General features: G+C 43.3%; 1 protein-coding gene across 5 annotated transcripts in view; it reads right to left on the minus strand.

Annotated features, from left to right (window-relative positions):
* Positions 1-4,076: 4,076 nt before the first annotated feature.
* Positions 4,077-14,490, minus strand: part of LOC137429957 (uncharacterized) — a 47,171-nt gene continuing 36,757 nt past the window's right edge. For 3 of the 5 annotated variants that reach the window (XM_068120356.2, XM_068120366.2, XM_068120384.2), the window contains 5 exons: positions 11,712-11,816; positions 11,494-11,559; positions 6,141-6,196; positions 5,800-5,966; positions 4,077-4,900 (listed from right to left, as the gene is read on the minus strand). In XM_068120356.2, coding sequence (XP_067976457.2) covers positions 4,688-4,900; positions 5,800-5,966; positions 6,141-6,196; positions 11,494-11,559; positions 11,712-11,816 — 607 coding nt within the window. In that variant the 3' untranslated portion in view covers positions 4,077-4,687. The remainder of the gene's footprint in view (positions 4,901-5,799; positions 5,967-6,140; positions 6,197-11,493; positions 11,560-11,711; positions 11,817-14,490) is intronic. The other 2 variants (XM_068120375.2, XM_078778681.1) reach the window with 1 other exon arrangement.

Raw genomic sequence — 14,490 nt, forward strand, 5'->3', positions numbered from 1 at the left:
GTGCCAGGAGGAAACCTTTGCTGTCCAGAAAGAACATCAGGGCAAGACTAAAGTTTGCCAATGAACACCTAGGCAAAGACCAGCACTTCTGGAACAATGTGCTCTGGACAGATGAGTCAAAGGTAGAGCTATTTGGCCACAGTACCAGAAGACATGTTTGGCGAAAACCAAAGACAGCATTTGACAACAAGAACCTGATACCAACTGTAAAGCATGGTGGTGGAAATATTATGGTTTGGGGCAGCTTTGCTGCATCAGGGCCTGGGCAGCTCACCATCAGAGAATCCACTATGAATTATTCATTGTACCAGAGGGTGCTTGAGGATAATGTGAGGCCATCTGTCGGAAAGTTGAAGCTCAACCGAAGGTGGACCTTGCAACATGACAATGACTCTAAACATACCAGTAAATCCACCAAGGAATGGCTGAAAAGAAAGAAATGGGGGGTTCTGGAATGGCCAAGTCAAAGCCCGGATCGAAATCCCATCGAGATGTTGTGGGGGGATTTGAAACGAGCTGTGCATGCAAGAAACCCCTCAAACATCGCACAGCAGAAAGAATTCTGCATGGAGGACTGGGCAAAAATTTCTCCCAGTCCATGTCAGAGACTGGTAGACAGTTATAAGAAATGCCAAATTGAGGTTGTTTCTGCCAAAGGGGGCAATACCACCTATTAGAAATCTAAGGGTGTACTTACTTTTTCCACATGCGAAATTTGCATTTATGTTTATTTAAATTATACAATGGACTACAAAATGTAAATGTTTCATGATATTTGTTATATTATATCACCTTTATCTATCAATATTGTTGAAATGAAGATCAAATAGCTGTATGTTGAAATATGTTGAAAAAGTCAAAACTTTACATGGGGTGTACTTACTTTTTCACGTGACTGTATATATCCCACATCCCACATGTATATACATGTTTAAAGTGTACGTGCCCCTCCCTCCTCCCTCCTCCGCCTGGCAACGCCGGGTACTTCTGCTCGTAACTAATTAAATAAAAACGAAGAAATTTCTCTCAGCATTTTCCCGTCTGTTAATTTATATATTTTACAAATGTGAATTACACGTCCATGCACATGTGAAATGGAGTTTGTTTTTTCACACGTGAAATGAACACGTGAACCTCTACTTCCGGATAATAATGTTGAATGAAATAAGAACGAATAAATATATGTCGGCATCATTGTTGACGTTTTTGTGACGACTGTCATCAAACGGAAAAGTAATATATCTTAACAGAAAAGAAAAAGCGAATTTTTAACATATGTCGACATTTTCCCCGACTGTTATTTTAGGCGGTGTATTTTCGTGTATCATCATGGCGCGATTTAAAAAAATATATCTCTGCATTTTCCCGTGTGTGCGTGAATGTTCTCAATTATTTCTGACACCGAGCCTAAAACCATCGATAAAAATTACATCAGATGGTGAATTCGATAAAATCGTGAGGGTGACTCAATGAATGGGCTTTATTTTACAGGCCTTTGAGAATTCATTTCGTTCTATAAACGGAAACTTTCATCGGATTTTATTCCCGTTTTTTTTCAACTGAGTCTAAAACTATGTTAGCGACTGTTAAAAATGAAATGATATATCGAATTTGAGTTGAAATAAACCTGTGTGAGAGAGAAAGACAGCACGGGCCTAACTAAACAGGCCTCAAAGCTATTCGAGTTAATAAAATGGTGGATATTTGTTTACATGAAGCCTCTCCAAGAATGGGTGGAGCTATTCTGCAAACGGACTAAGCCACACCCCCGGACAGACGGATAACCTACGCCTATTATAATATAGATAGAAGATAATATATATATATATATATAAATAAATTATATATGGCCAGTCAATAAATTTTGCAATTCAGGGAAACGCAATATGGCAGAGGATTCTAATTTTTGGTAACATAAAGTAGAATGCTTGTGTATTTGTTTCAGTTAAATTCATTGTGATAGCATTTACTGTTTCAGAGTGGGGGTTTCAAGTATGGCATCTGCATCGGAGTGTTATAAAATTCTTAGCCAAATAAGGTCCCACAACAATAGAAACTCATTGACGCTTGGTGAGAGTATATGGTACAGATGCCCTTCATATGCCACCATAACAAGGTGGGCCAAGCAGTTCAAGCATGGACACATCATTGAGGATGGACCCCCGGTTAGGACAACTTTCAGATGCCACCGACGAGGCAACTGTGGCCTGAGTCAAGAAATTGATTATGGAGGACCAGCCAATCAGGGTAGAAGAAATAAGCACTGAGGTTGGCATTTCACATGGAAGTGTTACGACCATCATCTATGAATATTTGGACATGTCTAAGGCTTCTGCAAGATGGGTTCCTCAAAGCCTCAGCAGTCAGGAATGACACTAGAGGATGGCCTCAAATTATGAGCTCCTTCACCTGTATGAAGCCAATCCCCCATCCATGACCTTGATCTTTTCTACCCTCATTAGCTCCCACAAACCCACCTCTTTCTGGGTTTCCAGGTCACCAGGTTTTCCCTCACCCTCATCTTTATTCATACTCTCCTCCTTTTTCTTTTTTTCTCTTTCTCTTTCTCTCTCTCTCTCTCTCTCTCTTTCTCTCTCTTTCACACACACACACACACACACACACACACACACACACACACACACACACACACACACACACACACACACACACACACACGTCTCTGAAAGTTGTCCTGACCGGGGGTCCATCCTCAAGGTCTCATGGCCATGCTTGACCCACCTTGTTATGGTGGCATATGAAGGACACACACAGTCAAGAAGTATTGCAATTCAGCGTTAGTTATCTCGAATCTCGTGACGGGAGATGAGACCTGGATTCATCACTGGGACCCCGAGTCAAAGACCCAAATTCTACAACCCACAAGTGGTTCAGAACTCAACCATCTACCGGCAAGATCATGGCCTCGGTTTTCTGGGATGCCAAAGTGATTCTGCTGATTGATTACAACAACAACAACAACAACAACAGGCATTTTAAGGCCATTTACCCTGCCGGAGCGGTGGTTAGCCTTGCTGATTCTTGTGTGCCATCTTGTGCTGATTGATTACCTGCCACATAAAACAACGATCACCGGTAACTTATGCTGGCCTAATGCAAAACTTCGTAAACATCATCCATGAGAAACAAAGAGGAATGTTGACTAGATTATGCACTCCTCTATGACAATGTGCTGGTCAACAAATTCCATGTTGCACAGGTGTCTATTCACATTTTGAGCAACTCACCTACCCTCCATAATCCATATAGTCCAGATCTGCCCCCCACCCTCACAAGCAAAAAAAAAATCCCACCTCCGATTGTGCCGTTTTCAGGATGATGAGAAGCCGAAGGAGTCTACGAAGGTGTGGATTGAGAAGCAGTCAGAAAACTTCTATATAAGACTGGCACAATGACTTTGAAGGCATGTGGAATAAGAGTATTGAAGTGAAGGGAGACTAGATTGAAAAATGAAATCTAACTTGTGGTTGTGCCTTTTCGTTATATACCCACTTGACTTTGAAAAACTTATTGATTGCTCCTCGTGTATATATGTACAATATTATAAAGAAAAAAAATCTTCCATTTCTGCTTGTTCCCTATTTTTACGTTCCACATCTGTGATTGATAGTTTGTCCATCTTCTTCACCCCCTGTGCCCTCCCCCCCTTACTCTCATTCTTCGCTGTCCATTATTTCTCCAAGTCTCCATCTATTTTATCCCTCTACCCTGCTATTGGTGTCCCCAACCCAGTGTGCTGTTCTTGTACGTCCTGGGTCCTTTCTGTGTTCTAGCCCTTCCAGGAACCTGACCCTGTATACAAAAAAAAAAAAAAAATCCAAGAGAAGGAACACTGCGATGGAAAACCCTGCAAGTGAAGCACAACTCTGACAGTTTATAGTTACTGAGAATGGAACCCAGATCACTGAGAATGCACCATCCTGTAAGACTACCTTTAGATTTCCCTGCGACTCAAATAACTACTCTCAATTGTTTGTTTTCCCTTCCAATACTTTAAAATAAAACTTCGAGCTACATCGAAAAGCGAGGTTAATCAAAAACAGTTCAGCAAAATAAACGTCTCACAAAAGGCAAATACATTTATTGACAGACTCGAATGTATCATAGCAATAAAGTAAAGAAGTGCATGGCAGTTAGATCTCTACCAGGAGTGCAAGAACCCCCTCTGTGTCCCCCTTCCCCCCCAACCACATGCTGTAATGTAACTAACTGCCACCATTGGAAATAATGATTATGATAATAATACCAACAGTATTAATAAAAGCAAACTTTAATGCTACGTGATACACATCACCGAGTAATGCGAGATTTATTTCCCATCAGATGCACTGTAAGGATTGTAGTGAAGCTGCATCGAGGCATTGGTACTGTCCGCACTGTAACAAATACTTTCACACAGAAAACACGATAATGCACATTGCCGGGCAAAATCCACCAAACGTTGTAGTGCACTAAGATCAAGGTAGGGGGAGATGTGGAGAAATGTAATGATGTCGGAGAATATTACAAAAAAGTGTTGGAATTAAACAGCAAGATGTATGGAAGAGGATGATGGATGGAAATAAATCGGTAAAGGTAAACCAGGCAGATGAGGGGACCATCACAAATGTGTAAAATTGAGCAAAGAAGATAAACCTTGGAATCGGAATTTTCCTGGAGAAATGCATTATTCCTCTAGCCATTCAAGTAAAGCACTCAAAGCTTCCAGTTTGCCAGCTCCTTTTAACTTTCTGGCCCACAGCTGTTCCTCGTCATCTATCGAAGCAGTGCCGCCTTCTGGTATTCCAATCATCGCGGATTCTTCCCTGTCCTCCAAAGCCTGGATGAGGCTTCCCAGTGAAATGCCAGAACCATGAACAGCAGCAACAGCCAATTCAAACTAAGGCAAAGGAAGAAAGTGTCATTTACTTTTGTATCATCTCCAACAGCAAGTCATGCAGATAACCTCTTACGATATCATGGGTTGGTTCATCATGTCCAACTACTGAGCATGTCACACATTGTTATGAAATAGAACTGTGGCCTACACATCCTTTAAGAATTTTACTAGTTCGAAAATGGAAGAAGGTATTATATGAAGAAAACAAGCGTTACACACAAACAAGAAAACAAGCGTTAGGTCCCCCGTCGGTGAAGTGATATGAGTTGACAAAGTGGAAGACGCAAGGCGGCCATCTTGGATTTTGACGTGGCGACCCAATTTTCAATAGCGTTCTTCCTTATGCGTTGATACACCCACACACCAGATTAGAAGTTAGTAGTTCGTTTATATTTCAAGATATTTCGCTCACAAGGTTCAGACATATATATGGTGGCGGCCATCTTGGATTTTGACGTGGCGACCCAATTTGCAATAGCGTTCTTCCTTATGCCTAGATACACCCACACACCAGATTAGAAGTTGGTACTTCGCTTATTTTTCAAGATATTCCGCTCACAAGGTTCAGACATACATGGTGGTGGCCATCTTGGCGTTTGACGTGGCGACCCAATTTTCAATAGCGTTCTTCCTTATGCCTAGTTGCACCCACACACCAAATTAGAATTTGGTCCTTCGCTTACGCACGCACGCACGCACGTCCGCACGCACGGACGGACGGACGCACGCACGGAGGTGAAAACCATAGTCCCCCTTTTGCTCCGCGGTGCGACGGGGGACAAATATCTATGCTTCTGAGCTAACTTGTTGCTCTTTCTTTCAGAATGCAATACAAGCACTGAAATAGTCGCTGCAAGATCAACAAACCATGCACACATCTGGAACATTGAGATTCAAACCTTGTCCGGCTTTGGCACGAGGTATCTTGGCACGGCCAAGCCAGAAAGGCCAAAGCTGGATGCAGCCAGCCAATGGATTAGCAGAGCTTGTCGGGTAATCCCACTATTTAGGTTATCAAAGGGCAAGAGCAGAAGTTCACGACCTTCACCGCAATTGCCAGCTGGGCCTACAAGACAGCAAAAGACGAAGAAAACGAACGAAACAAAATTTATGTTTGATTGCACTCAACCACCTACAAAAGCATTAAATCAACATTGTATATTTAAACATCAAAGTATTACAAATGAAGCAAGCTAATTCATTAAAACAACAATCTAACATGAAATGTTCACATTATTACCAGCCAATGGATCTGCTCTGTCTGTTTTTGCGACAATATTCATCTCTGCAGCCTCACTACACGGGAATAGGAAGGAAGAAAAAGAATAAAGGGAAATAAATAAACAAACCATCACCACTGTAAAACCTGAAATTACTGTATATCCCAACGACACCAACATCAGGTCATTGGGAACATAAATTACAGATGCATCTGCAGCTATAGATTGATAGACTCTTGCATTAGCAATGGTCCTCCTCCCTTGGGAACTGTTACAACTTAAGTCTTCGAGCCCCATTGCTGCAGATGTGTTGTTGTGCTATTTGGTTAAAACAGTTCTAACGAGAAAGCATCTCAAAGTGTAAAGCCCGTCCGTGTCCACATTGTGCTGAAACTAAACTTGACTAAACAACAGAAAAATATGTTAAATATATCAAATAGTGTTCTCCATATTCTCATAACAAAGGCTTATTGGAAATTTGATGACAAAAAGGAAAAAAAAAACAAGTTATGGCCTGCACAGACACACTGAAGCGTAAATGGTAAATACAGAAACACAGAAGCGATTACAAAACTCGGCTGTCTTGCGCTGATGGGAAAATAAGGGGGTATGTCTACTTACTGTGACTTTACCCTTTGACATTTTCTCCTAAATATTAATTAGTCTTCTCCATATCTTATTATAATGGAGCAAACGTATATGGTTATGTATGTATATTTGTGATCAAAACGTCTTCTTCAAAGTTTCTTTCACAAATTCCGTCATGTTGTGTGTGTGTGTGTGTGTATATATATATATATATATATATACACATAGCTAACCTGCGAAACACATTCATGACTTACGTGTATTCATCAGTGCTAATTTTTTGTTACTTTGACTTGATTAATCGAGATCAAGATTGAGATATGGACAAAAGAAGATATACGACGTAAAAACTCGGCCGGAAGTCCAAGGTAAGCAGTGTATTAGGGGCATATCTGCTCTGTAAGGCTGGCAGTTCAACTTTCCCATCCAATTTTTGATAAATTTGTGTTGACCTTTCCTTCCAGCTCTAATTGGTAATTTAAAATAAATATAAATTTGTGCTCACTTCCTGTTTATTTATACGCGTTGGGTTCTGACTTCTGATTTACAGTATATTGTCGCGCGAACCCTTCGGTTAATACCAGGGCTCGCGGAGGACCGAACGGCTTTAATGGAGGCAAAGACCAAATACGGATTTTGCTATAAAAGCACGGGAGAAAGAAGGGAAGAGGAAGAAGCGGCAAAAGCGCGCACCTGCAGAGGGAATGAAATCAAATGGGAATCCGGGTTTAAAAGGAAATGGAAAATAATACAAGGATTTATTTACAAGGATAGCGGGACAGGAAAATACGCGATGATAAATAAAATGTCCTAATCGGGACGTCCCCACTCACACTTCGGATACAGCACAGGGGAAATGAATTAATAAAAATAAAACGTTGTGTAATGTTCTGTGGGGTGCGGCCTTATCTGTCAGTCGTCAAGGAATCGTCGGCTCCAAGCGCGCAAGCCCGCCGTGGATTTTATGTCGGCGGGAAACAGGCCTCGATGCGCGCCTGTTCGCGCGCCGTCAGGCCTCACCGAGCGCCTCACTGCAAGCCCCTCGCCAGTCGCACCCGAGTTCCCGTCCGCTCGCAGCACCGAAAGCACCAAAAAGCACCGAGCACGACGAGCCAAAAGCACCAAAGGTCTAACGCAGGGCAAGCGATCTCCACACAAAGCCGATCCAGCGCGGAGAGAGTCCGAATAACGCCAGGAATGCACAGAGAGGGAACTGACCGAGACAAGAAGAAGCCAAGAGAGCCAAGAGCGCCAAGAGACCCAAGAGACAAAATGTCGTCCAGCGCATCCTTTGGTCACCTCACGTCTCCCGTCAGCTCTCGCACGCCCCCCAATCAGACCCTCGTCTCTCGAATGTTCTGCTGTGCTGGTCCTTTCTCATTGGCCAAGTCCTTCCCGCCACGATTGTGGCCAACCACCAGTCCTTCCCTTCCTTCCAATCACGGGGCAGTTATCTGTCCCTCCTATGGACCAATCAACAGTCCTCTTGGGCGTGGCTCCCAGCCTTGCTCGATGTCTGACACCCATGCCGGTGTTGTACGCGGCCGCTGCCTGCTCGTCTTCCACAGTCTTATTGTGAGGGAGGGGAATTTAATGTGTGCACTAAGGGATCTATCTAAATGTTTAAATGAGTGCGTTGCCATAAGGGACACAGGTTTGACGACAGAGGGGACGACGAACAAAGGAATCTTATCCATAATCCCTGTACTATTTAGCACGCCCTGCTCCCTCGTAGCGGGGACACCAATACAAATTATGCTGACAAACCGGACTAAACATAGAACTTATTACAGGTAGATTCCCTATCACGACAGTCGGATACCTACCTATACAGATCTATCTGGCTCTAGATATTCCTCTACCAAAATTCATAACAATATATTCAGTCAGAACACAAAATATATTTATCCGACCTCACCCCCATCCCCCCCATCACCATCTACCTCCATTCCCCCTCCACCATTCCCCCATCCCTCACAAGCTCCAATCCACCATCACCACCACAAACCCACAACCACCATTTACCCCTTCTCTCACTCCCGGAGAAAGCAGGCATGGTCAGAGATGCCTATGTCTCCGTTGCGACGTGTGGTGAGGCGCATTGAGCATGCTGGTTCACACTAGTTCTCATAACAAGGGTTTGCTGAAAATTTAATGACAAGGCTCAAATGGTAAAAAAAAATACCCTGGACATGAGCACATGGACACAAGAACACACATGAACAAATGTTGATGAAGCCGGCACGTAAATCGCCTCTTCACGCCGTCTTACTCGCCAGTTTTCCTGCTTGGTTCCGCCAGTGGTGATTGTGAGGCCTCAAGTTTGGCAGTGAGGGGAGAGAGAGAACGAAATAAATGTTCTGGAGGGAGTACTGGCGATCTGAGCGAGGCGAGGAGGCTCGATGGAGTATGGAGGCATAGGCTATCATAAGGCACGTGTGGCTTCGTGGCCCGCAAGTTTTCGGGACACCATTCTGTGGCTGTTCGTGTCACTGAAGGACTGTGGGAGGCCCTGAACACCGATAATAAGAGCTTCAAAAACGACATGGCCGGAGTGGAGAGGATCGATCAGTAGTGGAGGATGGATCGCTGAGGGACAAATGAAGCTGTGCGTCCTATGGACTAGGATGAAGCTCTGTGGATGGTTGCATCTCAGGCACACTGCCTGGAGCCCCGGGTGATTGTCGTACTGCAAGGCTGGTGGTGGCCATTGATGGTCTTGTGGGCCGAGCAAAGAAGGGGGAGGTAAGCCTAAAGCGATGCAATACTACTCATGCCTGGGTCCGGATGCGGCCCGCACGGCGATCCCCGAAGGGAAAGATCGGTACCAAGGATGGTGGGACATCGAGGAAAGCCAAAACTAATTTTGAGTTGATAACAAAAGAAAGTGAAACACAGAATAATGGGACACAGGACACGACAGGACTACAGGCGGAGTCCTGAGTCTGTAAAGGCTGCACCAAGCAGCCGGAATGTGCGCTATAAAAAATAAAGCCTGCGCCTCCTCTTGTGAGAAAGAAGACTATCTCACATGGAGACAGGGATCTGCACCAAGTTGAGAGGCTGAGGAAGGGCTATTGCCCCCCTAAAACAAAAAAATAAAGCTCCACAAGAGAAATCTAAACAATGAAAGTTGGAGCATAGAGGAGAAAGCGATCACCCTCTTCTGCAAAGTGTATTCAATCCATGAGTAGTGTGGAATACAAGATTCATGGACTAATTAAAGATGACGAAATTGGCCACCAGAATAAAGGTTCCATCTCATAATTTGGAAAGAGTTGAATCAACAATCTCTAGATAGCTGATTAAAAGTAGAATAGAAGAAAACAGTTAGGGCCAGAAGACAAGTGACAGAAGATATGAGGAGGATGGGAGCTGAAGGGTGGACAGAGTGATGGTGCGAACGTAACCACGGTGGTGCAGGGAGGGGCTATTTGGCTAAGCTGGGAGATGATGCATGGCGTGACACCGGGCTCCAGTGCCCGAGACGAGGTGTGGTGATAAGGACCCACCTCGGGAGGAGGAGCATAAGCGACCCACTGATATTAACCGGGCGACAGACAAACAATGGGGATGAAAATGGGAACGGCTGAATGACAGCTAGCAGGAAGAGGAGGGAAAATGGCAGAATGGGGAGAAGGAAGACGACGATGATAAAGAGAAACGTAGATTGCAAGAGTTGGTCAACAAAGTAGGAGAGTTAAGACTGACCCCTTCAAGAGAAAAACCACAATTTAATCAAATAGAAAATACCACATGAATGAAAACGCTAAGCACAAGAACCAATCAATTCGAAAAACTAGAAAGCATCTGAAAATGCAAAGCCCATCTGCATCTGTTTGTAGTCAGCTGTCTTCGTCTTCTTCCATATACTGAAAATAACGAAAAAAGTTTAAAATAAAATACAAAATTTTAATTGATGATTTTATGCAGCCTTGGCCTTTGACCTCTAGATCTAAAATAATAATCAGCTTCTAGCTTTTAATTGGTGAACTAATTATGTGACCAAATATGCAAATTGTTAAAAATTTCAGGTCATTTGGACAAAAATTGGTGATTTTACGCAAGCTTGACCTTTGACCATTTTAATCTCAAAAAAAAATCATCTAGCTTTTGATTAGTGAACCAATTCAGTGACCCAATATGTAAATTCTTAAAATTTCAGGTCATTTGGATGAAAATTGATGATTTCATGTGACCCTGACCTTTGACCAAATTATTAATTTGTCTTCTTATTTTCATAATAAAACTTTGTTGAACATTTGCTGACAAAAGCTAAAATGGTAAAAATGTTACGGCCCAGACAAACACACATACAGACACGATTGCAACAACCCTGTCTCCCGCTGCGCGGGGGACAGGCTAACTAACTAGAACGGCACAAGGTAGAGCGCATACCTCCGCCAGCCTGAACAGTTTATGTTTTGTATCCCACTGATAGGCCAAATCTGGACCTGAACCAAAATCAAATTGCTTGTTGGGATGGTTGATGCTAGGATGGTTTCACAGGATAATTTATTGTGACCATCTCTTCCTTGTTTACATACGTTTTGGCATACCATCCCCACATCCTTTTGCAATTGCATTTAGAAAATGTTTTTTTATTTCTTACTTGTAGAGTTAACAGTCAGAATAGCAGTAGCATAACTGTGAAGATAAGATGTTTGGTTATTAGGGTAAAGACAGTTGCCAAAATCAAACCATGAACAGGTAAATAAAGATAGTGGAGATAAGCGAATAAGGTGAGGAAGAGAGGCTAAAACAGAAATTAAATACTGTAGGTACCTGTCCGAGAGACCAGGAAAAGAGAAACTTTCATCCGATCCCTCGTCAGCTCCGAGGCTCCCCCAACTAAAGATGTTGCAGGGGAAAGTACAAGATAATGAATCAACGGAAGGGAGAGATTAATGAGACTATGCCTAAAGTTAAAGCGACCAGGAACTATAATAGGATACAACACTAATCCATTAAACAAGAAAACACAAATTAATACTTCAACCTACCTACTGCTTGGTTGGCTGGTTACACCCTCACTGGGTTCTTCCACGGCAATGTGTACCCAACTGCCATTGCTAGTCTGGCTCATCATGCCTCCCCTGCAAGCCTCACTGCAAATGAGATGCTTGAAACAGTTTGCTCGGAATTAAATGTGAAAGAAATAAGAAAACAAAGTAAGAGCAAGACAAATCCAATGAGGAAATAACAAAGCAAAAATAATTGCATCGAAAAAGGTTCAGTTTGGGAGAGAACTGCCACATGGACACAGCATTTCACCCTCAGTAAAACCACCTTTAGAGGCCATTTTTCCCCGCAAGCGGGGTTTGGCCTTTTTCGGGGACCGTGGTTGTTGTTGTTTTTCGGTCCCCTTTTTGAAGCAATGTTTTACGGCTGGATGCCCTTCCTGCCGCCAACCCTTTTTGTCGCCTTTTACGACAAACAGGGAATTACCAGTGAACTGGTACTCAATTTGCCGACCTCGGAAGGATGACAGGCTGAGTCAACCCCCCTGGCGTTAATTCAGCGATCGACCGGGATTCGAACCCAGGATCCTAGGATCCTAAGCCGGCACCCTAGCCGCTAGCCCAACACCAGGGTTAAGTAAGGCTTGTAAGGCTTGTTAGGCTACAACATCAGTAAGGCTTGTTATAATGAGTTAAGCCTCACCTAAAACTAAAGCTGGCAATGGCTTTCCAGCCAAAGTATACATCAGGCTCTCTTTGCTACTACTGTCAACTGTTCTACAAATAAAGAGGAACTGCCAGGCAATCTCCTATCGTGCAATTTGAAAATCCGAAAAAGCATATCGCACCTGGGATTAGGACAAAACAAACAATGCTCTCCAACTTTGACCAGAGCGCAAATCTGTTGTTGTTTTAATGAAAGAAAAATGCTCTGTATTTAATGAAGTGTCAGTGTGGGAGAGGAGCCAACACACGAACAAGGTGTTTTGACATTGAGGATTTATCAATGTGTTAGCCATCTCCCTCCAATTGAGGTCTGCATGCGCCGTTTGGTGCAATTATACTGCAAGTTCTTTCTGACATTAAATCAACAACCTGCAAAAAGTCACCATAGGAATTCTCTCCCCAGTTATTTAATCGAGTCAGTCACTCTAAATCAATTTAAATCTCCGCTCGAGAAACACTGGTCCTTCCATCTTGAAGTAACACCCATATGTTCGAGTTCCAGACACTGACGAGGAGCAAATAAGCATTGCTTTACCCTTTTAAAACTGCTGTTGCTCTTCACCAATCTTCATCTCCAAACTCTTCCTTATCCTCCCGCTCAGAATCCTCTCCAGCACGTTCATGACATAACTTAGGAGCGTAATGCCTCTATACTTCCCCAGATCTTGATCATCACCCTTCCCTTTCCAAGTCGGCACAATTAGGCCTGTCCTCCAATCCTCCGGCATCGAACCCTCTCTCATACATACAAACATACATACATTCAACAACCTCTTCATTCAACTGACTCTGACTTTTCCTGCTGCAATTAGCATATTTGTACACACAATGTTAGCATCTTTCTTTGTACAATCTTCTTCCCATCCTACTCTTCCAACTTATTGTACATATCCGCTTCAATATCATTCTTCATCCTTGTCCACAGCATTCCTTGTTGTTTTCTTATTTTGCCCATACAGGTATAGCATATAGCAACCATGCATTCAGTTGTCCCTTCTATCATTGTTCTTCTCTATCCTCTTCCAAACCTCGTTATTTTCACCAATTACCATTGCTACTTCCTGCTTTCTATTCATAGACAAGACACCCTTTCTTGATGTCCTTCCACACTAATCTTCTGTATTACCCCTAAACATCTCTCTGTTCTTCTTCTACTCCTCCTCTAAACCTTCAGATTCTTCACCAAGTTCCTCATACCTGGCCCTAATCTTCTCCTTGTATTGTACGACGTCATTGTCCCAGTCCCAGCACCTCCTCCACCTTATCTTCCGACCCCTGCTCTTAACTTCCCTCTTTATCTTAATGTGTACAACAAACACCACAGGCTTTTGCTGGGTGGTAACATGCTCTCTCGCCAACACCTTAGTCCTTGGTCCTCCACAATTGTTGTTTCCTCTCCACCAACACCAAAACTCTATGCTGTCCATTCCTGTAAGTCATTTTTTGACTATCCCACGTCTGAAAGAACTAACCAGCTATCAACAGCCATTGCATTCTGCACTCAGCAGCTTCACCAACTCTCGGCCCTCTGTATTCCTTGTCACCATTTGCCTCTGTATTATCAACCATGCCATAACTATCCGTCCCTCCCATCTTTCCACTCTGACCACCTCCTTGCTGATCTCTTCCGTTGCAGTTATTCCCATGCCATTATTCCTTCCATCTACCGCGTACAATAGCTTGGACTCTCCCACCAACCTCCTCGCTATGTCCCCTTTCCATCTGGTCTCTTCCACACACAACACTTATAACCTCCTTTGCTGCATCATCTCCACCACCTCGACTCCTCCCCCTCCATTGATCCAACATTCAAACTACCGAGGCAGACCTCGCTTCTGAACCGCTGCCCGCCTGGCAAAGCCAGTACCATTACGCTCAATTTGGGTCATTCTGGCCATCATTAGCAGCGTGACCCTGGCTGACAAGAAATAACAATCACAAAAATTTTAATTCTATTATCTATATTATAAAAGGAGCCGTGTCTGTCTGTTTATTTGTCGTGCTATAACTTGAGAATGGATTAACGGATTCCAATGAAACCAACGGTGGCGGATTCAGGTAACTCACAGGAAGATTAATGGGGTGCAAAAAAGAA

Source organism: Myxine glutinosa, chromosome 1 (assembly GCF_964187855.1).
Source record: "Myxine glutinosa chromosome 1, kmMyxGlut1.1, whole genome shotgun sequence".
NCBI lineage: Eukaryota > Metazoa > Chordata > Myxini > Myxiniformes > Myxinidae > Myxine > Myxine glutinosa.